This window comes from Muntiacus reevesi, chromosome 1 (genome assembly GCF_963930625.1).
Source record: "Muntiacus reevesi chromosome 1, mMunRee1.1, whole genome shotgun sequence".
Classification (NCBI taxonomy): Eukaryota; Metazoa; Chordata; class Mammalia; order Artiodactyla; family Cervidae; genus Muntiacus; species Muntiacus reevesi.
This window is the reverse complement of record NC_089249.1, coordinates 58,777,334-58,802,136: the sequence shown is the minus strand read 5'-3', so window position 1 is coordinate 58,802,136 and position 24,803 is coordinate 58,777,334. Positions and strand designations below refer to the sequence as shown.

General features: G+C 61.5%; 1 protein-coding gene across 6 annotated transcripts in view; it reads right to left on the bottom strand.

The window, feature by feature from the left end:
* The window catches only part of PRR5 (proline rich 5), a 56,066-nt gene that overhangs the window by 14,529 nt on the left and 16,734 nt on the right, over window positions 1-24,803 (bottom strand). For 2 of the 6 annotated variants that reach the window (XM_065945235.1, XM_065945206.1), the window contains exons 2-5: window positions 14,570-14,692; window positions 6,211-6,291; window positions 4,278-4,326; window positions 2,888-2,945 (exon numbers count right to left, since the gene is read on the bottom strand). In XM_065945235.1, the coding sequence (XP_065801307.1) occupies window positions 2,888-2,945; window positions 4,278-4,326; window positions 6,211-6,291; window positions 14,570-14,682 (301 nt within the window). In that variant the 5' untranslated portion in view covers window positions 14,683-14,692. Of the gene's footprint in view, window positions 1-2,887; window positions 2,946-3,352; window positions 3,377-4,277; window positions 4,327-6,210; window positions 6,292-14,569; window positions 14,971-24,803 lie in introns of those variants that run through there. The other 4 variants (XM_065945200.1, XM_065945214.1, XM_065945219.1 and 1 more) reach the window with 3 other exon arrangements.

The following is a 24,803-nucleotide window of genomic DNA, read 5'->3' as shown; positions in this document are numbered from 1 at the left end:
TTGGCTGGGTGCTCTGCCGCGGGGGCTGGGGGCGGGGGGCGCTGGGGCTGTCAGCGGTGAGGCAGGCACGTGGCGTTAAAGCCCGGCCCCTGGGGGCCCCCATCAGCCCAAGCCTCAGCGTGGTCCTCTGTGAAATGGGCATGATCCATGCGTCTGCGCTCAGTAGGCTGAGTGCTGCCACATAGCAGGCGCTCGCTGTTAGCCTGACGCTGACTGGTGGGCCTGTGTGGTTTCCGATCACTCAGCAGGACCTGGACTGCCCTTGAGCTGGTTCTGGGATGGGGGTTTGGTCAGCCTGCTTGCCTTCCTCTGGCTTGATCGTGCAGGGCTCTGAGACAGATGGGTCAGGCTGACCTCGGCTCGGGTCTCGGCCCGAGGCAGTGAGACCGCGGGGACAGCACTGGCCCCAGGGCAGCTGGAAAGGCCACTGCAGGGGCTCAGAGGTGTGAGCGTGAGGGTCACTGTAGTGGAGGTGGGTGGCCTGGCCTCTAACAGGCCGGGATTCCTGCAGGACAAGGCCGAGTCCAAGGCCTGGAGCCTATGCAAGACCCCGGGGCGCCCCTCAGAGACCCCGAGTGTCTGCCTGCTGAGAAATGACCCCAGCTGCAGCTGAGCCCATGGAACTGTCACCTTGAATGTGTTCCCTGGAGGGAGGCTGCCATTTCAAGGCCACTGCAGGCTTCCCACATTTCCAGGAATCAGTCTGCTTGGAGCAACGTTCAAGGCCTCACTGGAGGCTGGAGTGGGTAGGTGGCAAGGTCATGGGGCTGCCCTGTGTGGGGTGCTGGCCTCCCAGCAGAGGCGTGGGCTGCGGACATGGCTGGCCACAGGGAGCAGTCTTTGGGGATTAAACTGGGGTAGAAGCGGTGGGGTGGGGTGGGTTCCCAAGGCTGCCCTTCGGGGTGTGGCTGGGCCCTTGTTGCCGCTGCATGGGCTGAAGGAGGCCACGTGTCCTCCTGAAAAGACCACGTTTCAAGGCCTGACTCCATGCAGCCCTCCCTGACTGCCAGGTGGAGCCAACCCTCCCTTCCCCAGGGCCTCCCTTCCTCCTGACACCGATCACACTGGACTGTTGCTGTCTGGCCACGTCTGTGTGCCCAGCCGGGCTGTGAACCCCTGCCAGGCAGGGTCCAGGTCCACCTCCAGCTCCCCGGAGGCCCCCTGGGGCCTGACCTGTAGTGAGGGCACTAATGGAGCCCGTCTGACCCCGAGCGCCGAGGTGGGGACAGAGGGAAACGGCCTGTCTGTGACTGGCTGGGGATTGGAGGCCGGGCCCTCTGGCCCCCAGCCTGGGGCTCTGTGCCTGTCCCCGAGGCCAGGGGAGGCTGGATGGGGTTAGCGCTCCCTGCTGGGTGGCCTGGCGGCCACGGCCACCATGGGCAAGACTCCACCAAGCTGCACAAAGCGCCTCTTCTCCAAAGGGCCCGGCTCCCCTGGGCCGGAGCTGGTGGGAGGGCAGGCACTGCTGGAATGTGCCGAGTCAGGAGAGGCGTGTGGGAGGGCCCCTCCACCAGCAAATCCTCCTGGCGGCTCAGGTGCCACCTCCTCCAGGAAGCCTGACCCGACCCCCAGTGGCCTATGCCTCCTGTCCCCACGTCTGCGGTTCTCACGGCCCTTCTCAGTTTCCTGCCTTGGCCGCTTCCACCCGACAGACGCAGAGCTGGTGCAGAAGGAGCACAGGACACAGCTCTGAGTTAATGCTGAGTCCCCCAGGCCTCAGTCTCCACCTCTGTGAAATGGGCTAAGGCCCTTGCTTTCCAGGGTCAGTGAGGACGTGAGGGGGAACCCAGAGCAGCGGAGAGAGGAGTGCTGATTTGGGTGCCGGGCTGCCAGGGAGGGGCTGTGTAGCCGGGCGAGTGACTCAGCCTCTCTGTGCCTCAGTGTCCCCAAGGTTCAGTGACAACGATGGAACCTTCTGCATGGGTCTGTTGGGTGACCCAGGAGTTGGGCGATGGAAGCTCCTGGGATGAGTCCAGCAAAGGGGAGTGTGTGTGGGGCTCGGGTCTGGCACAGAGGGGCCTGCCCCGCACGGGGCGGGGCACACAGCAGGCCCGCAACAGCACATAATCAGCCTGAGCTGGGTTCTCTGCATGACTCGATTCATCTCTACGCCAAGTCACCCCTACCGGGAGGCGTGCACTGCACTTGTCACCCGCCTGCCCACAAACATGGGGGAGCCCAAGGTTTCTGGGACTCGGCCTGTCCTTCCAGAGCTCTGGGCCCGGTCAGGAGCCTCCCTCTCCTCGCTGAGGGCCGCCGTGGGCGGAGAGGCCAGCTGTCACTCCTGGCCTGATCCCTAAAAGGGCAAAGGGGATATGCGCTGGACTCGGATGCCCTGGGTTCCGATCCCACCTCCACCTCTTACCCGCACGTGGTTTGGGGTGAGTTGAGGGCCACGGCTGCCCTGAGCTCAGCTGTGAAATGGGGTACAATGACCCAGAGGCCTCAAGGGGCCCGAACCTTGGCCGGGAGCGCAGGTCAGCTGCTCCTCAAGCTGGGGGCTCCCCGCTCTGCCGCGTCCCGGGTCTAGACCACGCCCCCTCTGGTACTCAAAGATCCTGATGGGGTTCTCCCAGGCTGCTGGGACGGGGTTCACGGGGGTCAGAGGGCCTCGTGGGCAGTGAGGTGAAGCAGAGGCCTTCTACCCAACATCCCTCAGACCTCCAGGGCCGCCAGGAAGGTTCCTTCCACGGGGCCCCATCAAGGATCCTTCCCAAGATCAGATCTTGGCCCCACAATCTTGGCATCGCTCCTGCCCCTCTGAGCCCCTCGCCCGGGAGGGCCACCCCACCTCCCCAGAGCCCCAGGTGAAGCCAGGGTGCCCAGGGGCCACGTCCTCAAGCAGCATAGCTGGCACCCGCTCCTGGCCCCGAGCCACCAGACTCACCCTCGTAGAAGCGGATCTTGTCTCGCAGGATCACCATGCCTTTCGTCAGCAGCTGGTTCTGCAAGGCACACGTGGAGATGCCGTCACCGCCCCGGAGGGGGACCTGGGGCCCCCAACACTTCCCAGCAGGCAGCTGAGGCCCAGAGGTGTAGGCTGACGACCCACAGGGTAAGGAACCCCCAACCTGCCCCCCAAAGACGGGCCAGGCTGGGGGTTCCTGCTCCAGGCTGAGCGGGTGGGCACCCCTGAACCCCAGGTGGAAGGAGGGCCTTTCAGGCAAGAGGGGCCCCGTGACCGAAGGACTGAGTGAGCGTGGCCACCGTCCACCGAGGCTCACACGGCAGCCCCCTGAGCCTCCCTCGAACGACCCCACGAGGTCTTCGCAACAGCTGGAGCAGCCAGAGAGCGGAAACAATCCGGGGGCCAAGGACCGATGAACAGTCCCGGCCCACGAGGGAACATTACTTGGCTGTAAAATAGGAAGACGAGGTTCTGACACAGGCACAACGTGGCTGAATCTCGAAAACGCTGTGCTCTGTGAGAGGCCAGGGTAAAAGGCCACGGGCTATGCAATCCCACTGATGTGAAATGTCCACACAGGCGAATCCAGACAGAAAATAGATTAGCAGTGGCCTGGGGCTGTGGGGAGAGGGGAAGGGCGTGTGAATACAGGGTCTCCCTTTGGGGTGGCAAAAAAGCCCTGGGATCAGACGGTGGGGACAGCTGTCTGTCCCCCCGAGAAGAGCTGTGAGTATGCTGAACACCGCTGAACTGCACACTTTTCAGTGGACAGGCCGTGCAACGTATCACTTTACACCTCAATACAGCTGCTAAGTTAAAAAACCAACCCTAGACCCACAGGATGGGGAGGAGCCCCAGGCTGGTTCTCACCTCCCCCTCTCCTGGGGGTGGTGGGGTTGAGCACCTGAGCCTGCATGAGCAGACCCCTGCCTGCACCACCTCGGCCTTCCTGCCTGTGTGACCTCAGGGGCCCCGGGGTCCAATGTGTTCCTTGTCTTTGCAGGCCTGTGGCTTCTGCAGCACCTGGGAAACGGTGACCTCGATGACGCGGGCGCCACGCTGACAACGGTCACCACGTGGCTCAGGGTGACACGGCCCAGGGCTTGTAGATGACGAGTGTGGACTCTGGGGACCAACCCTGATCTTCCAGGAAGAGGCGGGCCACCCATCACACAAGTGACCTTCAGCCCCACGCCAGGCAGGGCTCTGAGTCCTCATCTGCCTCTGATCGCGTAATCACCCCAGACAACCCGAGCTGGCTGGCTGGGGAAGCTGAGTCACGGCCAGGCAGACACCCCCTTCCCACTCCGTCCTTTCCGGCCCACTCAGGAAGCGCCCCCGGGCCGGACGGCGAGCAGAGCGCACCCACCTGCAGGTACTCCGTGAAGAAGGACCCCAGCTCCGTCTTCAGCAGCTGCCTGTGGGGGTGGGGGGCAGGAGTCAAGAGACCCCACGCTGCTGGTGAGCGTGGGGGTGGGGTGGGGGCCGCCTGCAGCGGGAGACCAACCCCCTCGGCCCGGAGCCCGGAGGATGTGGCTAGATGCTTCTCCAAGATAGACGAGTGGCCGATAACGCGGGGGAGGACGTTATCAGTCAGGTCAGGGGAAGACTGACCACTGTCAGTCACCAGGGGAACCCAACTCAGACCCCAACACCCACCCCAGCGCTGTTAGAATCAAGGCCCTGGGCTGTAACACGTGTCGGGGAGAAGCTGGGGAAACCAATCCCTCACACAAGGCGAGAAGCAACGCAAGACAGCGCGGCTGCTGTGGGCAAAGGCTGGGCAGCTCCTCAAATGGTTCAGTGTAGACCCGAGGTTCGGGGTAGACCCCGAACCCTACCCTTAGGTGCAGACCCAGGAGCCATGAGAACAGAGGTCCACGCAAGGCCTCCTACGGGGATGCTCCCAGCAGCCGAAAGGTGCGCACCACCCAAACGCCCCTCAACACGGGACTGGGCAGACAAAAGGACGTGTTTGTCATACAATGGGGTATTATCTGGCCATAAAAAAAATGAGGCGCTGCTACCCGCTCCAGCCCAGACGAGCCCCGGGCGTGGAGGCGCATCGGGCTGAGGGCGAGAAGCAGACGCCAAGGCCAAGTGCATCATCGTGTGACTCCATTTATAGGAAACATCCGGGCAAACCCAGGCAGATGAACTGAACTGAATCTCCCAGAGGCTGGTGGTGGGGGCAGGTGATAGGGAGTGACTGTTAAGGGGTCTGGGCTTTTTCGTGGCAGGGTGGGGGGGTGGAGGGGTGATGAAAATGTCCTGGAATTAAATAGTGGTGATAGTTGTACAAGCTGTTGAAAGGACTAAAAACCACTCAACTGTAAATTGTATCTTAAAAAAAACCAAACATATATGGGCTTCCCTGGTACCTCAGACAGTAAATAATCTGCCTGCAGTGAAGGAGACCCAGGTTCGATCCCTGGGTCGGGAAGATCCCCTAGAGAAAGAAATGGCAACCCGCTCCAGTATTCTTGCCTGGAGAATCCCAGGGACAGAGGAGCCTGGTGGGCTACGGTCCATGTGTTTGCAAAGAGTCAGACACGACAAACACTTTGAAGGGCCACCTTAGGCCTTCAGGGTTGGGGTGGGGTGACCATGTCCCAATCCGTCGTTTACGCCTGCCCTGAGCTGATGGGGAGCTTTGCTGCCTGTTTTCCCCAGACATTCTTTTGCTGCAGGGACAGGATGGCACAGGCCGGGGCAGGAGGGAGAAAGAGCACAGAGGTAGGAAATGCCTCCTTGCAGTAGCTGTGTGACCCTGGGCAAGTCTCTCGACCTCTCTGAGCTTCAGCCTCCTCCCTACAATGTAGGACTAACACCTTGGCCTTCCCAGATGCCCTCGAACTGGTCTGTCCCAGATCCGCCACCCGAGTTCAGGTCTCAACTGTTTGCAGGAAATGAGGGGTGTTCAACTGGGCTGTAATGGCCTATCTGGGAACAAAACTCCGGTCATTAGGCAGGTGGGTCCTTCCTCTTTTAAAAGAATAAATATCCTTCGCGATGCTCAACGGCAGCTGGGAATGTGGGCGTCATCTTGAGCCATTGCCCAAGTCCCTCCCCGTTTCCCCTGCAAAGTAGTCCTGGGCCAAGTTGGGGGGGCAGTGTGAAGGCCACGGGACATGACTGGGGTCACAGTCTACAGGGCGGTCACCGCCCACCTCAGCTCTAAAGGTGGAACCTGGGGCTGGTGGACCGGGGGGCCTGCCTGGGACCTCCCCCCCAACTTTCTAGCATGGCCCTCCCGCCGCTCCCAGACCCGGGCCCAGATGACGGGACAGCCAGCCACTCACCGGACACCTTCGTTCAGGCTGAAAAGCTCCTGGTCGGGCAGCCCCTTACGCTGGAAGACGGCGATCACCCCGTTGTGGATGCTGCGGGGGGTGGTGGAGGGGGAGAGGTGGGTTGCCGACCGGAGGCCCTGAGCCCCGGTCCGCCTTCCCTCTCCCGTGGCGCCCCACCCGCACCGCTCGAAGCTGTGCAACGGCCTCTCGCAGAGAAGGCAGGCCTGGAGCACGCAGGTCGGCTGCCCCCGGGGGACCCCACGCGCCCCAGAACCTCGGATCCCATCTCGAGCTCCAGGCCTATCACCGGTCACCTCTCCTGGAGCTCCTGGGTACTTCTACCTCCCTTCCCGTATCCCTGAACCCTCTGCACCCAGGCCAGAAACTAGGGAACACCCTCTGATGGCCTTCTGCACCCCCAAATGTCACTACCTTGTGCTTCCAGGTGCCCTTGAGCTGGCCCCTGACCCCCTGACCTGGGTATCTGTGCCGTCCGCACCTGGCCCCTGGGCAGGCTGCCCTCACCACAGGGCCTTTGCACATGTCCTTCCTTCAGGTCCCAGGTGATTTCCATGTTTACATTCCATCAATGTGCAGCTACGTGTTTATACGGGACTTGTTTGATGGACTGGTTCCCACCACTATTTGCAAACCTCAGAGCAGAGGTCCCTGCGCCATTAGTGACTGCGTGCTCTCACCCAGCTCAAAGGAGAGCCTGTAAGTGCTGCTCAGTCCCTAAGTCGTGGCCGACTCTTTGCGACCCCGTGGACTGCAGCACGCCAGGCTCCTCTGTCCTTCACCATCTCCCGGAGTTTGCTCAGATTCATGTCCACTGAGCTGGTGATGCCATCCAGCCACCTTGTCCTCTGCCGCCCCCTTCTCCTTTCGCCTTTAACCTTTCCCAGCATCAGGGTCTTTTCCATGAGTCGGCTAGTGACATTCACCCTATCCCCGGCCCTCCAGATCCAGCTGGCCCTGAAGCCCTGCCCGTCTCCACCCCCAGATCTCTGCTGCACCGTCTTTCCTCCACACCCACCCGACCTCTGGCTGCACAGTCGGCCTCCTCGCTGCACCCGCCCCCACCCAGGGCCCTGCAGATACAGCCTAAGGCCCGAATGTGGCATTCAAGGCTCGTCTGGAATGGTTCCTCCCCACCAGGCACCCCACACCCCAGTCTGACAAAGTACTGGTGCCAAACCTTAGGGTCTTTGCATCCATTTCTCCTATCTGGGGTATGTGGGGGGTCCTTATGCTCTCTACTGGACAAGCAGCTCTTCACCCTGGAGCTTTGGCTCAGAGGCCAGCACCCCCGAGAAGCCTTCCCGACACCCTCCCTTTCCCACGCAGACTCACGTCCTGGCCTTTGCCATTTACTTCCATGTTAGTTCCTGCCAACGGCCATAAGCTCCCAAGGGTGAGAACCAGGTCTGGGTGGCTCCACCGCCCTCCAACTCAGGATCTGGTCGCTGCAGTAAAGCTCAGCACCAGAGACCGCTTCTTGGTGTTTAGGGACAGTTGGACGCCTGCTGCTGTGCATACCATGGGGCAGGCGGCGGCCACCAAGCTCCCGGGGCCCCTGTCTGCTCTCCTAGCCCCACTGCTCCTAGTAACGTGGACAGGCCACCCATTCTGCAGATGAAGAAACGGAAGTTCGGAGGGGCCAGGTTTCAGGAGGCCACCGAGTGCACCCAACAGCTGCCCCTCCTTTCTGTGGAGCCAGCAGTGGGCAGGGCTTCCGGCTCGCACCCTGGAAGGGGCAGGGCAGGGGCAGGACCCACACACCCCGGGTAGGAGAAGGCGGCTCTGAGCACTGCAGGGACACGCTTGCGGACCAGGCCAGGTGCCTGCCCCCTGACCTGAGGCCGACCACCCCGGGGCCTGCTGCTGGAATGCTGCTTGTTCACATGATCAGGGCCACACGCCCTCCCACTTGTTTCCTGCCTGAGAAATGGGGGGTCACAAGCGTGCCTGCCCCCAGGCTGCCGGGAGGATGAAAGCCTGGCCAGGACCGAGCCTCAGTGTGGACCCGGCCGAGATTGCGCCCGCCTCCGTCAGGAGGCCCGTGTGGACCCGGCCTACGGCTCTGACAGTCAGGCTGTTCCCCATTTACAGGCTAAAAAAAGTAAGAGTCTGATGGGAAGTCGAACGGCCGCAGGAAGCCGGACTGCAGCTGCCACCCTGAAATCCGAACAGCCGGGGACTCGCGCCTGGTCGGGCTGCGGGGGGTCAGCCCCTCCCAGTCCTGCCGGTAGTGGGAGCCCGGGGCGCTGGCACATGGGGCCCCGTGGGGCCTGGCTGAGTCCTCCCTGGGGCCCAGGCCTCTGTCAGGCCGAGGGGACGGCCCCGGGGAGGCCTCATCAGCCTCCCGGGCCTGGTCCTGCTGTTTTCAGCAGCCTCTCCAAGTCCTTCCTCCTCCTCCAATGAACCTTCCGGAGGGACCCCAGTCCCCTCTGGTCCGCCGCCCAGAGGCCACCCTAACCACGTGGCTTTGGATGGGAAGACTGGTTCTTGGCAGAAGTCTTCTCGAGGCCCTTGAGGGTCCAGCACCCACTGGTTCCGCCTCCCCCGGTCCGCCTCAGGCCTTTGTCCTTGCTGTCCCTTCTCCTGTAGGCTCACCATGAAGTAAAGACCCTCTCCCCTCCCAGATGTGTGGCGAGTGTATTTGACTCTATCTTCTTTGCAAGATGAGAGGTCTGTCTGGATTATTGCCTGCTGCCAGCAGCCCAGGCCTCACACGGCTCTACCTGTATCTGAGCAGCGTTCCACCCAGCCCTGGGGTCCCCCTTGAGTTCCCCAGCCAGCCCGGCATCCGGCTCTGTGGACCCTGATCCTGCCCTGCCCACCTCCAGCCTCCAGGCTGGTTCCAGTTTGCACCCCAGCTCTGGGGTCCCCGGCTGCACACCTCTGCCAACACTGGACCACACGTGCCTCAGTTTCCCTATCCGTACAATGGGACTCATATAATCACAGCCCCTGGAGGAGAGGCTGGGGAACAGAGAGCGCCCTGTGGGGTTATGTGTGTCAAATATCATCAGAATCGACCGTGGGGGTCGGGGGGCAGGGGGTGCCCCTAGAAGCATCCACCGCAGCTCCACCATCTGCCCCGGGTTTTCCTCCATCTCCTTCTAACCACGGCATGAGGTGGGGACTATGACAGCCCAAGCTGCAGAAGGAAACAGTGAGGCTCAGAGAAGCCAGGGGACGCCCAGCGTCATACAACCTGATGCCTGGTGGGGCCAGAAAGGAGCCCGGGGCGCACGGTCCTCCCACCCCACGTGGCTGCTCCAAGTGGGGGTGGAGGTCAGGCAAGGTCCTGCCCCTTCCCATTTCTCTGCAGCTGACCTTCCACGGTGCCACTAAAGTTTTGAGCTGGCTCAAGAATAAAGCCCTGCTGGGATAGAGAGGAGACGGCGGGCTGGGGGGAGAGAGGAGAGGAGTGGAGAGGCAAGGCCCTTGTGGGACTTCTCCCCCAAAGCAGAAGTGAAACCCCAGCCCATGGCCTCCCTGAGGAAGGCGTGCAGGCCCAGCGAGGACTCGGGCAGTGGCCCGCTGGAAAGCGCAGGCAGGCAGGGGCCCGTGTGGACGCTGACCCATCACCTCCTCTTGCCCGGAGGCCCTCGCCAGACCTCCCGCCCACCTAGGGAGACAGGACGGCAGGAACCAGTCTCAGCACCTGTCACCGGAGCACAGGGCGAGGGGAGAAGCCCAGGACCCCCGGGTGAGGCTCCACGGCCCCCGTGCTCAGGCTGGGGCAGGAAGGGCTGACTGTGGGGCTCTGAGGGGCCTGCCTTGGCTGCCCTGGCCTGGGCTGGTGCCGCTGTGGGGCCGCGAGCAGGGGGACCCCAGCAGGGCAGGACCCTGGCCGCGCCTCTCAGGGTCACTCATCTGTCCGTGCAGGAAACCCTGGCAGAGAGTAAGCAGGCGACAAAGCCCTGGCAGGTCACACAACACGCCTCCAGGGACTCCTGGAAAGGCTGGGGCCGCGGGCGAGGCCTGGAGGTGGAGGCCTGCCCCTTTGTGGGCCCTGCTCTGCTCCAGACCTGCCTCTGGGGCCTCAGGAAACAAGAGAGGAGTTCAGGCCTCCACCGGGTGCGCCCCTCACCCTCCTAACTGCCTGGTGCCCCAGAGAAGGTGGGGGCGGCGGGGATGGCAAGCACCGGCCCCCACTGGCCTCCCCTCCCCCTCCCAACCACCGGTCACCCTAGAGGCTTCAGCCAGCCTCCTTCGGCCCCCCAGAGACCCCCATGAAGTGGTGGCAAGAGTGCTGGACTTAGAACTGGACAGGCCCCCTTGCCTCCGAGCCTCAGTGTCCTCATCTGGACGATGGGGGCAGGAGTCCCACCTTGCAGGCTGCTGCAGGGAAGGAAGGCAGCCTCCTCCACACTAGGGTTGGGACGGGGCCCGATACCTGTTGGGGGCAGGCACCCCCATCGGAGGGACGCAGTGTTCAGGGCCCAGGAGGAGAGCAGGGCCCAGGACGCTCTGCGCTCCCTGCCCCCCGCCTCGCCCCTCCAGGGCCAGGGATGGGAGGACGAGCAAGGCAGGCTGCAGGCTCTGGGCTCTAACCACCAACCCCTGCCCGGCCTGGCCCCAGTGGACATGAGCCCTGGGCCCTGGCTTCAAGTTGGACCAGGGTTCAGACCCAGTGTTAGCAGGGCCTCTTGGTCAAGTCCCTCTCCTTCTCTGGCCTCGGTTTCTCTGAAGACCACCATCTCAGCCTTGGAGATGGGTCTGCAGGAGTGAGAGGGCCCCGCCCGTGCATTGCATGGGCTCCCCCAGCCGGAAGGCAGGCAGGCACCTGGCTCAGGCATTTGTGCGAGGAGTAGGGCTCCTTAATGGTCTATACCCTCTGGCCCAAACGCAGGACTCAGGCCAGGGTTTGGGGGGCTCTGCCTGTCCCCCAGCTGGCCCCTCAGCTCAGGAACATGACCTTTGTGCAGTTCAAGGCCCCCCACACACAGAAGGGTTCAGGCTGGGCGAGGCGCTAACTGGGGACAGCACGGGGACAGACAGGGACACAGCACGCCGCCTCTGGGGAGGGGACGAGGGGCTGCGGGTGGGGTGACAGGTGAGGCGCCCACCCCTCTGCAGGGCCAGCCCTCAGCCGGGCACGGGGCACAAGCCTGCCTCGGAAAGCAGCCTCAGGGACTTAGGAAACAGCTTCCGACGGTTCTGTTCTAGTTTCTGGTTTGTGAGTGCGGCCTGGTCGGCCAGCACTGCACCCAGCGATCCCCTGCACACCCACGGGAGAAGGGAGCATGATCCTCCGCCATGTGTGGTCAGCGTTCACACTCCCCCATGGTTATGCTCTTCCCAGCACTGACTACCACCTACTCGGGCCTCATGGGTTTACCTGCAGCCCTGTTTACCTCCTGACTCCCTTCCTCGACTTCCGACTCCATGCCTGGGGCTGGGACAGTGCCAGTGGGTGAATGAATGGACGAAGGAAGGAACAGCCAGGTGGATGCGTGGACGCCACCGTCACAGGCACGTGCTCTGTGCTTTGTCCCACATCCAGATGAGGGCAGAGGGGCCCAGGGAAGCCAGAGGACCAGGCCAGGTCACTGCACTGGGTCTCCTAGAAATTCATGTCCTCCCAATGCCCTAGATCTTATTTGTAAACAGAGTCTTTGCAGACGTAATTAGTAAAGGACTCTGAGACAAAACCGGTCTGGATTTAGGCTGGGCGCTACATCCAACGACTGGTGTCTATATAAGAGGAAAGAGAGGGAAGTTTGGATGTAGAGACACAGAGGACAAGACCAGGTGGAGACAGACACAGAGGACGGAGCGATGTGGCCAGAGGCCAAGAAGCCACGGGGAACTGTAAGAGGCAGGAAGGACACTCCCCTGCAGCCTCCGGAGGGAGCGAGGCCCCGCGCGGACACCTGATTCTGGACTCCTGCGCTCCAGACTGGGAGAGAACTTTCTGTTGTTCTGAGCCACCAAGTGTGTGCCCATTTTTTTACAGTTGCCCTGGGAAACTATCATGGCCACATAGCAAAAGGGGGTTCACTTTGGACTCAAAATGAGGCATCCACAGCTCAGCAAGGCAGGTCCCGCCTGCCCCGTGCTCCGAGGCTGTTGTCCTGGGGAACAGTGCAAGGAATCGGGGTGGGCCCGCAGGCAGGCCGCAGTCAGAAGAGGCCCCGAACCCCACCCGCGGAGCACCAGTGGGGAAGACCCTGCCCCTCCCAGACTCGGGGCTCTCTCTGCCGGGGAGGACGGCAGGCGCTGTGCTCTGCGGCATCAGCACAGGCAGGCCTCCTGATCCTCTGGGTGTGCCCCTCTAAATGGGGGTGGGGGGTAGTAATCACATCTCCCTCGCCGGGTTAGGATGGCGGCAGGCACAGTGAGCCAGGGGCCCGGCTGCAGGAGTGTGGTGGGGCAGGCCGAGCTGCAGGGGTCCAAGGCTGGGTGGCTAGGAGCCTGGGGGAGCTGGTTGCCGGCTGGGCCACACCCACAGTCCACCAGGGACGGGACCCAGGAAAGCGCTGAGGTCCTAAAGCTCCTTTAGGTGAAAAAAAAAACAGTGGGGGGGCCCAAAGGGCCTCTTCCTACAGGCAGCACCCTGAGCTCCGGAAGACTCAGAGCCGACTCTAGGGTGCCCCCATCTCTGCCTGGAGACCCCTGAGTAGCGCTGACCACTGCGGGAGAAAGCGGCTGGTGGTGAAAGTTCAGGGAGCAGCAAACTCCTGAGCACGCCCGTGTGCTCCGTCGCTCTCCGTGACCCCTCGGACGGGAGCCAGGCTCCTCTGTCCAGGGGATTCTCTAGGCAAGAATACTGGAGTGGGTAGCCGTTCCCTTCTCCAGCACATCTTCCTGACCAAGGGATTGAACCCACGTCTCTTAGGTCTCCTGCATTGCCAGGTGGGTTCTTTATCACCAGGGCCGCCTGGGAACCTGTAAGAAGCCCCCCTCCCCCAAAACCTATCCCTACAAGGCCCAGCCTGACATGTCCCCAGCGTGAATCTGAGCTTGAGTCGTGAGTTACCAAGGACCTGGTATGTGCTAGACACATGCCGAGGGCTTGAATATAGATCTTCACCTTTAATCTCCACAACGGCCTGGGAGGTGGGCATTTTAAGGACAAGGAAATTGAGGACCAGGGAGGCTCAGTGACTCTCAAGGCCACGCAGCAGGGAAGAGGCAGACCTGGAATGTGAACTAACTGTCTGTCTCCTCGGGCTGGATCAGGGCAGAGAGACGAGAAGGGGGACTGTTTCTCTCTCAGAGCTGTGGGCGGAGGAACTGCCTCTTAGGGCTGCACGCGGTCACCGGGAGATGCCCCGAGGGGAGTCCCTCCCTCCCTGTCCCCACACCAGTCCTGTAAGAAGAAACGCCCGTTGCCTGCTGACCCATGGGGAAACTGAGGCCGACTGGTCCCTAACTCTCAAGCTGTTCGCAACCTGATAGAGGACAGAAGCAAAGACAGAGGATGGTCTCAGGCTGGCAGCCCTGTGCTTCCCGCCACGCTCAGGAACAGGCGAGTGTCCACGCTGAGTCGGTCTCCTGGTGGCCCAGACCACAGACGGTGGAGCATCTGGCAGGGCGCGTGTGGTGGTGTTGGTGGGGCGCTGGAATCCACAGCCCCCCTGGACAGTCTGCACCCCTCTCTTCTCCTCCCCTCCCACTTTCCTTTCGGTGGAAATTATCTGTTTTTTGAAAAGTGCTCCTGAGCAAACACGGTGGGAAATCCCACTAAACAAATCGTCTCTTTTTCCGGATTCCCTCAGCCTCGCTCTTCAAACAAAGCTGGTGGGGTGGGGGTGGGACTTCCCACGGCCCCTGCTTGTCTGGGGAGGGCTCACTGGGGGAGGGTCGTCTCAGGAATGCAAGGCAGCTGCTGCTGCTGCACCCCTGCTGACAGCTGGGAGGGCGGGGGCCCTCCCCCCGCGCTCAAGGGAAAGCCAGCCGCCCCCACTCCAGACCGAAGGGACCTAAACGCAGAAACAGGAAGCACAGCAACCCACCGACTGCGCCCGCGAAGCTCATCTGCGAAATGGGATAAATACTTCCTGCTCTATTTACCTCCCAGGTTGCCATGAGCAGGAGCGGGGGGCGAAGACGTAGGAAGACCCCCGGGGGAAGGCAGGCTTGCGGGATCCAGGCCCAGCCCACCATCCACCAGCTGCGGGGTGGGGTGGGGGTGCCCCTGGGACCAGCCCCGGGCCCGCGGTCTCGTCCCTCCGTTCTAGAAACACGTTGCACTAAACTTCCCTCCCCGCTCGCACAACTCCGGCGGAGCGATTTCTCCGCACACTGGCGGGCGCAGAGCTGCCCCCCGGGAACAGTCCCTAGCTCCAGGCCCCCCTCCGCCCCCCGGCTCTGGGACCCTCGGGGGCCGGCCGGGAGGGCGCGGCCTTACCTGTTCCAGGTGGCGTTGGCGCAGGCCCGGCGCTGCTGCGTGCCCCGCTCGTCCGCGGCGGCGGCGGCGGCCGGCTCTCTCTTGCCCAGGTCACTGAGGCTGGGCGAACTCATGAACTTCAACCTGCGGAGAGTCCTCATGGTGACCTCCCCTGGCGGCGGGCTCAGCGCCCACGCGCGCTCCGCGCCGCGCCCTGCGCCACGCCGCGCCGCGGGCCCCGGCCGGCGCTGCGCCCTCTACGAGGAAACTTGGGCGAAAGCAGGAAGCCGGGCAGCCCTCCCGGGGCCCGCCCCGGCCCCGCGCCTCCGCCCCAGGCCCCGCGCCGGCCGCCGCGCCGGGTTAATCATTTCTCCGAACGGCCGCGGCGCGGAGCGCCCGGAGCTCGGCGGATACGGCGCGGACCCGGCGCAAAAGGGGCCCGGGGGCGGGGCCGGACCGAGGGGCGGGGTGCAGGGCCGGGGGCGGGGCGTGGGCGTGGCCTCTGAGAGGGTGTGTACAGAGGCGGGGCCTCGAGCTGGGGCGGGGCCTCCGGAGAGGGCGTTGCAGAGGCGGGACCGACATGGGGGCGGGGCCTCAAGAGAGGGCGTGTTCAGAGGCGGGGCCACAAGCTAGGGGCGGGGCCGGCGCCTCCGCAACATCCTTAGCGGTAAAAGGTTTCAGCGCCTGAGTCCGCCCTCCTGGGGTCGTTCTCTGGGTCCCCTCTGTTCTTCCAAGGGCCACGAGTGCCCACCAGAAACCAACACGCACGACTGCACAATCCGACCTCAATCGTCCACCCCGCGACAGGCCCTGCGGCCACACCCCGACGGTGCTCAGCTTCGTGTCCGGTCCCGGACCCCTGCGGCCGTTGGCATACCAAGTGCCCCCTACCTCGCCATCCCTCCCCACTAAAGGCTGCTCCCAGACAGAGTTCTCAAGACCCCGCCATGTGGACACAGACTCCTCCCTGGTTCTCATGAAGGTTAACTAGATCGAGGTCTTCAGCCCATTTTCCAGCTGAGAAAACCAAAGCTCAGAAGGCGAAAGAACCTGCCCGACGCCAAACAAACGGCAAAGCTGGACCTAACTCAGGCCTCCTGAGCCCATGGCACAACATCCCTCCAGCTTCTGGGATGCCCATGGGGCTCCCTGGCCCTTGCCCTCTCCATCAGACAGGGCAAGACAGTGTCGGGCAAGACAGTGTCGCTGCCCTCCTGTGTCTCCACGGCCTTTCCCGAAGCAAGGCCTTTATCACCAGAGGCCCTGCCTCACATCTTCCTATAAATGAGTCCCGCGTGCATCACTAGGGGAGAGGGGGGCAGAGCCTAGAGCCTCAGCTTGGGAAGGAAGGGTGCTCAGACCTCCTCCCCCCGTGCTGCATAGGCCCGGGGGCCTCCCAGGTCCCCTATCCAGGCTCTCTGTATGAGATACCCCACTCAATGAGAGAGCCAAAGCCCCTGCCGCCACCCTCCCCCCACCCAGCTGGTCTTGGTAATTTAGCCTGACACAGTGTAGGTCCACATTACCGTCCCCACTCAGAGACTGGAATCTGCACCTTAGTGTGGAGGAGGTGGTGATGGCGGGGGTTGGGGGAGGTCTGGCTCAACTCCCCCCAAGGCCGGGGCTCTTTCTGCTGAATGCCCCAGGTGGGATGGTTTGCCAGGCCCAGGCTGAGCAACCAGTGAGCGTCTTTTGTAGCTCCAGGAGCAAGGAGAGCCTCATATGAGGTGTATGGACTGGGGAGGAGACACTGTCCAGGGAAAATCAACCAACACTTCCCAAGCACGTACTGCACACCAGACATTACCCTCATCCTCGGGAGGTAGAGTCTTGCCAGGCAAACACCCTGGTCCTGAGCTCAGAATCAAGGGATCAGAGACCTCTGACTCCCCCAGAGCCCATGACCCCCAAGGCTGAGACCTGCATGACCCAGTGTGAACGACAGGCCAGGAAGGACCTGGTGGTTTCCACACCCTTGTAGAAACAACTGTGGACCCTGTCTGCTCCTTCCACCTCCTCTATCACCTCCCCAGCCCTGGACAACAGACACTCCCTGACTGGTCTGCCTGGGGCCACCCAGGTCACTGGACAAGCCTGTCCTCCAGGTGGTGACCGGGGTGATCCTTGGCATACCATGCGCCCTCCTGCACTTAGAGCTCCTGCTGGTTCCCATTGCCCTGGGGATCAAGTCCAGAGCCTGAAATCCTTGGAGGACCGTCCCGCCTCTCCTCGCTCCCCCTTCTGACTGCCTTCACCTTGGGTTGGGCTCAGGGGTTACCCTCTGGTCATCTGATGACTTTTCCATGTGATGCCTTAAGCCAGGGGGGCCAGGACTGTGATAACTGGTTCACCACTACATTCCTGAACCCAGTACACAATAGGCATGCAGTACATATTTGGCTAAATGGATGGATAAACATCTATCTCACAGGTGGGAAGGGATTCAGTGCATTGTCAATACCGCCACACTGGGGCTTTCCTGGTGGCTCAGTGGTAAAGAATGTGTCTGCCAACATAGATCCCTGGTTCGGGGAGATTCCACATGCCTCGGAGCAACTAAGCCCCGAGTCACAACTATTAAGCCTGTGCTCTAGAGCCGGGGATCCACGACCTCTGAGCCCACGGGCCGCAACTACTGAAGCCCGCACACTCCACAGCGTGGCTCTGCAACAAGAGAAGCCATCGCAATGAGAAGCCTGTGCGTGCAACGAGAGAGGAGCCCCTGCTGGCAGCAACTGGAGAAGAGCCCGTGCAGCAAGGAAGACCCAGCAGAGGCAAACAAACGAATAAAATTATACACGAAAACGAAGTGGCCACACTGGACAGACACAGAACCACTGCCACTGCCCCTGGTGTAAACGCTGCAGAGAACCACCAGGACCCGTTCACATCCCCGCGGACAGGATGAAGGGCGGGTTCCCAGGCTGAAGGCGGGCTCTCGGGGGAGGGGGCTGGCTTCGTCTGCTCGGTGCACTCAGTGGGAAGAACCCAGCCACTGGCACGAGGGGCCAGCTCCGTGAAGAGGGTGGCTGGACGGTTCTGGATGTGGGTGGTAAGGGCAGTCCAAGGAGCGGGGCAGGAGGAGGGTTAGAAGAGGAGGGCCTGGGGAGAGTGGCCAGCCAGAAATGCCGGAGGTGGGGCTGGCTGGCTGAAGGATTTAAAAACCCTGCCCCGTCAGTGCTAAGTGCTTTAACTGCCCACCACCCCCAACCCCGAGCCCAGCAGCAGACCTCTGTTCGATCCGTCTGCAACGGCCCAATGCTGGGGGTATAGTGGAGACCCAGGGGTCTTCTGTGTTTGGGCTGGTGACGGGCAGGGAGGGGCCCGGGGTGGGTGGGGGCTAGACAGCCAGGGCAGCAGGCAGCCCCCAGGGCCAGAATCTGAGGCAGAGGCTAGGAGGAGACAAACCATCCCAGCCCCCAAAGCAGGGGACAACAGGGAGGCCGAAGACCACATCCGGGCCCTAAACATGTTCTGCACAGCTCGCGGTGTGGGGGAGAAAAACAAAAAACCCAAACTGCCCACAGCCAGGGTTTCACAATGGAGACACTGACATAGAAGCCCTGATTTCTGGCTTCCTGGGAAATGTCAGATGACCGGGCCTCCTGGGCCTGAGGCCCCACGTGACCGCTCTGGCTGGGCTGCTGACCCTGCAGGCAGGCACGGGGTCTCTGGGTGCCCACCAGGCCCTCTACTCACTTATGGAGGCTTCTGTGCCAGGTAAGGGCTTGGGGACTGAGCAACTGTATGGTGCGGTGGGGCTGGGTTGGGCCCGTGTGTGCCTGGGACTCAGGGACGGGAACGCCCTCCGTTCAAGGGAATGGGAGACAGGGGTACCCATTCATGTACCTCCGTGGCTGCCAGAGTAACCTTGCTGCAAGAACTGTGCCAGGCCTGATGGCATCAACCATGTCCTCTCCTCCTTCAGGAGCCAAACTTCATCCCAGCCCCTCCCCCACCAGCAGGAGATCAGTACCCTGTACAGGACCCCGGTCACTAAGGGGGACCCACAGGGCTTTTCTTTCTGTTGGGGGAGGGAGCCCTGGGCTGGGGGGGGGGCAAACTGGGGTCCACTGGACCTGCCATTAAGTCAGGTGACCTCTCAGGTCTCGATCTGCCCATCGGTAAGATGGATGGGGTTTAGGGACGTGGGAATGAGACCCCATAAAACCCTTCCCCTGCAAGGAGATCAACCCTGTCTATTCATTAGGACTGATGCTGAAGCTCCAATACCACCTGATGCGAAGAGCCGACTCATTGAAAAAGAACCTAAGGCTAGGAAGGATTGAGGGCAGGAGGAGAAGGGGACGACAGAGGATGAGATGGTTGGATGGCATCACCGGCTCGATGGACATGAGTTTGAGCCAACTCCGTGAGGCGGTGAAGGGCAGGGAAGCCTGGCGTGCTGCCGTCCACGGAGCTGCAAAGGGTCGGACACGACTTAGTGACTGAACAACCACACAGCCCTTCAGGGGCCACGTGCTCCCTGCAGCTGTGGCAGGAGATGGTGACCCAGGTGTCTTTGATCCTTGAGGTATGGCTGATCCGGAGGTTTTGTCTTCATGGTCAAGGTGCTAGCACTGGCAAAGACCTTTAGGATGGGCTCAAGGCACTGGGACTTGGTGTCAGAAAGTCCTCCGGGGCTGAGAACTCCAGCCAGGATCTTTGGGGGTGAGGCCTGGGGTTGCTCGGAAGTATCTCAGGGACTCTGCAAAGCCCTGGGCATGGCTCAGTCATGTGCCCACTTCACAGATGGACAGCCTGACGCCTGGGAGCAGGACGGCAGGAAGTCCGTGCAGCCCTGGAACCCAGGCCTCCAGGCTTCTCGGCCACCAGGGTAAGGACAGGAGCGGGGAAGAGCCAGCCACCAGCTCTGTCGCCCTCTTGCTGGCGCTGACCTCAGCTGGTTGCACCCGGTCCGCTCGGAGGGGCGCTTCCGCCCCCTGGTGGCGAAGGCTGGTGCTCCCCACAGCAGGCTGGGAACATCCCTTCAGTTCGGTGGGGAATCCCACTGGCCAATGGCTCTACACCCTGGGGGCCTGGACACCCCGGAGGGGCCTCATCCAGGCACTGAGAGCCCTGAGGAGAGTGTCTGGCCTGTGTCTCCTTTCTCTGAGGTGGGAAAGCCCTCCCATGATGAGGGGAGGTGGGACGAGACCATTCACACAGTCGTGGGGTGCACGCCAAAGGGTGGCTTTACTGCTGGCTGTGACAGCTGCACTGCAGAGACCGGAGTCGGGCTGAGCCCCCATCACCCACGGTGACGCCAGCATCAGTTGCGATTAGGATGGCCATCTCCGAAGGCTTTGCAATGCGATGGTTCTCAGTGACTGTCCCAAGGCTGGGCAGCCAGTCCTCAGGCTGGATGGGCATCGGGCCATCAGAAGCAGTATGTACTATAGTTCATGAGTGAGGGGACTCTCAGAGGCGCCCCTGTGCCCAGCCTGGGGTGGGGGCACCACCACCAGAGGGGGGTGGGTCCTGCCCTCAAGGTTGTTGATGTTCAGTCACTAAGTCGTGTCTGACTCTTTGCGGCCCCTGGACTGCGGCACGCCAGACTCCCCTGTCCCTCACTACGTCCTGGAGTTTGTTCAGATCCATGTCCACTGAGTTGGTGATGCGATCAGACCACCTCGCCCTGTGCCGCCCACTTCTCCTGTCGCCTTCAGTCTTCAGACGTAGGGAGATTTTCTCTCTCTCTGGCTTCATTGTTGTCGCTGTTCAGTCACTCAGTTGTGTCCAATTCTTTGTGACCCCGTGGACTGCAGTTCTCTAGGCTTTCCTGTAATTCACTGTCTCCCAGAATGTGCTCAAACTCATGTCCATTGAGTTGGTGATGCCATCCAACCATCTCATCCTCTGTCGCCCCCTTATCCTCCTGCCTTCAATCTTTCCCAGCATCAGGGTCTTTTCCAATGAGTCGGCTCTTCACATCAGGTGGCCAAAGTATTGGAGCTTCAGCTTCAGTCCTTCCAATGAATATTCAGGATTGATTTCCTTTAGGATGGAGTGATTTGATCTCCTTGCTGTTCAAGATGCTCCAGGGAAAGTGTCCCTTCTGGTGGTTTCAGAGTCAGTACCGACTATTATTACCCCTGTTTCAGAGATGGGGACAGTGAAGGTGAGTGGAGGTGAGCTGCCTGCTTAAGTTGTCAGCTAAGAATTGTGGGGACAGGGATGCTGTACTGCTGGGAGGGACAAAGCCCACCTCCCCAGTGCTTTAATAAATGTGGGAGACATTTATTGAGCACCTCCTACATGCCTGGCACTGCACTAGGTGTTGGGAACACAGCAGGGGGCAAAAAAACCAGGGTCTCTGCTGTCAGGAGGGGAGCTCACCATCCCATCTGAGCTCTGCCACCTGACATCTGCTGACACGTTCACGGTCCCCTCAAGCCTTCTCTCTCCCAGCGGAGCTCCCGCCCGCACCCTGCTGCCACCAGGACCCGCCTGGAGCCCCCTCCCCACACCAGTGGCCTCTGTCCTCTGCCCTGAGAACCCTCCCCTCCTCCTTCTGCTCTGGACCCCAGGCTTGGGTGGGGTGGGGGTGGGGTTCTTACCAGGAGACGTCCCCGTTCTTAGATTCCCCAAACGGCATCCACTACAGACTCTGCCAAGCCTCAGTTTCCCGTCTTCAACGATCGATTCTCAAGGTTTCTCCCGGGCGAGTGTGGGGCAATCCTTGTTGTTCCACTGCTCAGTCATGTCAAACTCTTTGCGACCCCATGGAGTGCAGCACGCCAGGCTTCCCTGGCCTTCAGTATCTCCCGGAGTTTGCTCAGACTCCTGTCTGTTGTGTCGGTGATGCCATCCAACCATCGCATCCTCTGCCGCCCCCTGCTCCTTTTGCCCTCCATCTATCCCAGCATCAGGGCCTTTTCCAATGAGTGGGCTCTTCACATCAGGTGGCCAAAGCATTCGAGCTTTGGATTTTTTGTGGAACCCTGATTCTGGTCTATAGATAGGTATCCTGTGATACAGTTAGGGGAGCAGAGCAGGAGAGATTCCAGGCTTCCCAGTCCTCCAAACTGGGTCTGCTCCCTGCTCAGTCACCTCCCCTGAAAGCCCCTACGCCCCCAAGTCTCTGGTTCCCCAGTAGAGTGTCCCTCCCAGGGTGAGCGTGAGGATTAAATGAACCTTCATTCCCTTCTCCATGAGATCTTCCTGAGCCAGGGATCGAACCCAGATCTCCCGCACTGAAGGTGGAAAGCTTTACCACCTGAGCTACCAGGGAAGTCTCGAGCCTTCAGAACTATAAGAAAGTCAATTTCTGTTTTAAGCCATTCACTCTGTGGCAATTGGTGAAGGCAGCCCTGAGACACCAGGGCATCGCCTTCTCCAGACAGAGCCTGCACCCCGGCCCACCCAGACCCTGCCTTTGACCTCTGCGCCCGGGAAACCTCACAGACAAACCTGGAAAGGTCGGGGCCCAACACCCAGCAAAGCAGAGACGCATTCGTCCCCTACTCCCGGCTTCTCTAACAGGAGCACAGAGACTCCAGGAGACGGGAGGTGACAGGTAACTTCTGGCCAAGGCATCGTGGCCCCTGAACGCCAACAGAGCGGGGGGCCGCTCTGCCTTTCCCGACCTGGATACATGCTGCTCCGAGCCGCATCCCCACGGTGCAGCCAGGTGGACCGGGGCCACACCGGGCAGAGCTGGGTGGACTGGGCTTGACATCCAGTTTTCTCTCCTTCCCAGGCACTTTCCTGGCCAGCAGCCTTTTCTTAGAAGAATCCTTGGAAAGAGCAAGGACGGCGCAGGTCACCAGAGCTCATACTGACGATGGGAAGCCCAGGAGAGGAGCCTGTGATCGTGGACCGGAGCGAGGGGAGCTGGGGGCTCCGGAAAGGTCCCCTCATTTATTTCTTCCAGGAATGACTAGTTCCAGGGGCTAGAGGGTTGTGGAGGGAGCCTGCATCCTTGACTTTGTAAATAAAGCCCACAGAGCCAGTGAGGAGGCGATGACGGAGGGGCAGCTGGACTCTGCCAAATCTAAGGCCTCGCTCCCAGAGGAGGGGGCATCCCCCCCCACCACCATCCTCCTCCTGCAAGGACGTGGCTCCGTCCACCAGGTGACGCATTTAATACAGGAGAAGCTGCTGCTGAGATTCACTGGGAGGTGTGAAGGGGAGTCCCCTCCTCCAGCAACAGGGACCCCTTACTGAGGGCTGGCCCCAGCCGGCCTGGCCCACAGTCCCCACCTGGGGGCCTGACTCCCCCATCGCCATGGACGTGGACGCTCCAGGTCCTGATGCCATCTGGCCGGTCACAGGCCAGGATGGACGCTGGGGTCCCCGTCCCAGTCCTGGCTTCCTCCGTGGTGGGCTGTGGACTGAACCCCGGCCCACTCCTGGGGGAGGCTGGGACCCTCCCCACCCAAAGCCCAGGCAGGTAGCGCCCCTCCCACACTGACCCCCGGTCCCCGCTGTCCTCCAGCCCCTGCTGGTTCAGCAAGCACAGGTCCAGGCCCTGCCCCTGGAACCAGCCCACCTCTGGGCCCCGAAGGCTCCAGACTTCACCACCTCCCCTTCCCCTGACCTGGCCTCCTGGCCTCTCAGTCTACAGGATTCCACCCCGCTGCTGGCTGATCGAGTCACTCTGCCACCCAGACGTGAGCTGCCCATCAGCTCCGAGGCTTCAGCGGACGCCCGGGCCTGTGGGATGTGCTCCAAATTTCCAGTGAGGTGGCCAAGACTCCCGCAGACTGTGGCTGCTGCTCCTCGGTCTCTGCTGCAACTCCTACGAAGCCCCTCCAGACCCCCTCCTGGAGCCCCCCGCCGCCCCCCCCCCCCCCGCCAGGAGACAAAGCGACCACTGTTCCCCAGTCTTTCTGCCCGCTTCCCACCTCCGGGCCTCTACCCAGCCTCTGCCTCGCTCTGGATGCCCCGTCCCTCCCTCCAACTTGTCTCTTGTTCAGTGATGATATTAATAGTAAAAGGAGGAGAGAGCCGTGATTTGGGGTGTGGACTCTGGAGCCAGCTGGCGTGGGCTGGACGGTGGCTTTACCAGTTAACAGTTGACTGTCTTGGGCTGATCACCTCTCCTCTGTTTAACTGTGCCTCAGTTTCCTCATCCGGAAGATGAGAATCAGAAGAACACCTTCCCCCCGGGGATCCCAAGACTGTAAATGCATTCAGCGGTGTCAGAGGCTCCGGGTGGGCCTGGCACACAGTAGGTGCTCATCAACCTTAGCAATTATCACCAGCTGGCCTCTTGCTCTCCACACCCAGTCCTCCAGCATCCCCTAGATCCCGGGTCCCCAGGACCTTTCTCCCTTCAGCCCAACTTGGCCAACAATCCCCAGGCTGCCCTCCCTCTGTCCTTGTGAGGATCTCGGGGCTGGGCCTGCCTCCTCCATCAGATGCCCCCCGAGGCTGACGCTCCTCCAGGCAGAGGTGAAAAGAAATGCCCAGCGGACACAGACGAAGACTTCCCTCTCGACCTAGCTTTAATCAGTCTCCTTGGAGCTCTCTGCTGGATGAGGGCTGACCTTGGGCTCCACTGTGTCCTTGAAGAATCCACTTTGAACGAGAATTCTGAGTCAGTTTAGTGAAAACCCCATCCCTGCTGTCTGAGCTCCCCGTGCCTCACCGCCCTGGAGGGCCTCCAGCTAGAATTCAGTGGAGCGGGTCAGCAGGAGTCCCCCTTCCCGGCTGTCTCCTCGTCCTGCTTTCCCATCCCCTCACCCTCCCCCACCCCTTGGCTACAAATCCCCACATGTCCTTGTTAACGCTACACGGTCCTCAGGCGCTCAGTCATGCCCAAGTCTCTGCGACCCCATGGACTGCAGCCCGCCAGGCTCCTCTGTCCATGGGATTTCCCAGGCAAGAACACTGGAGTGCGTTGCCATTTCCTCCTCCAGGGGATCTTCCCGACCCAGGGATCGAACCCGTGACTGCTGCTTGGCAGGTAGATTCTTGACCACTGAGCCACCTGGGAAGACTTGTTGGAGTGGGAGTCAGGTCCAGTCGTTGCCCCCACCTCTGCCAGACGCCATCTGAGATTCAGAAATGCAAAGAACTTTGAAAACTCAGATTTTTGTCAGGGCTTATTTAGCCACAAAACCTGATCTGACCAGAAGTGAGGCTATTTAGAGTCTCTGTCTACCTAACGTGGTGGAGATCTAGTGCAAAAACATTCCTCAGGATGCCTCCCGGATGCCTTCCACAGGGCAGCAACAGACTGCGTCATCATTCAAAAATAACAGGAATTCCGCCGTTACATCTGGCCCTGAGGGTGTTGGCCAGATAA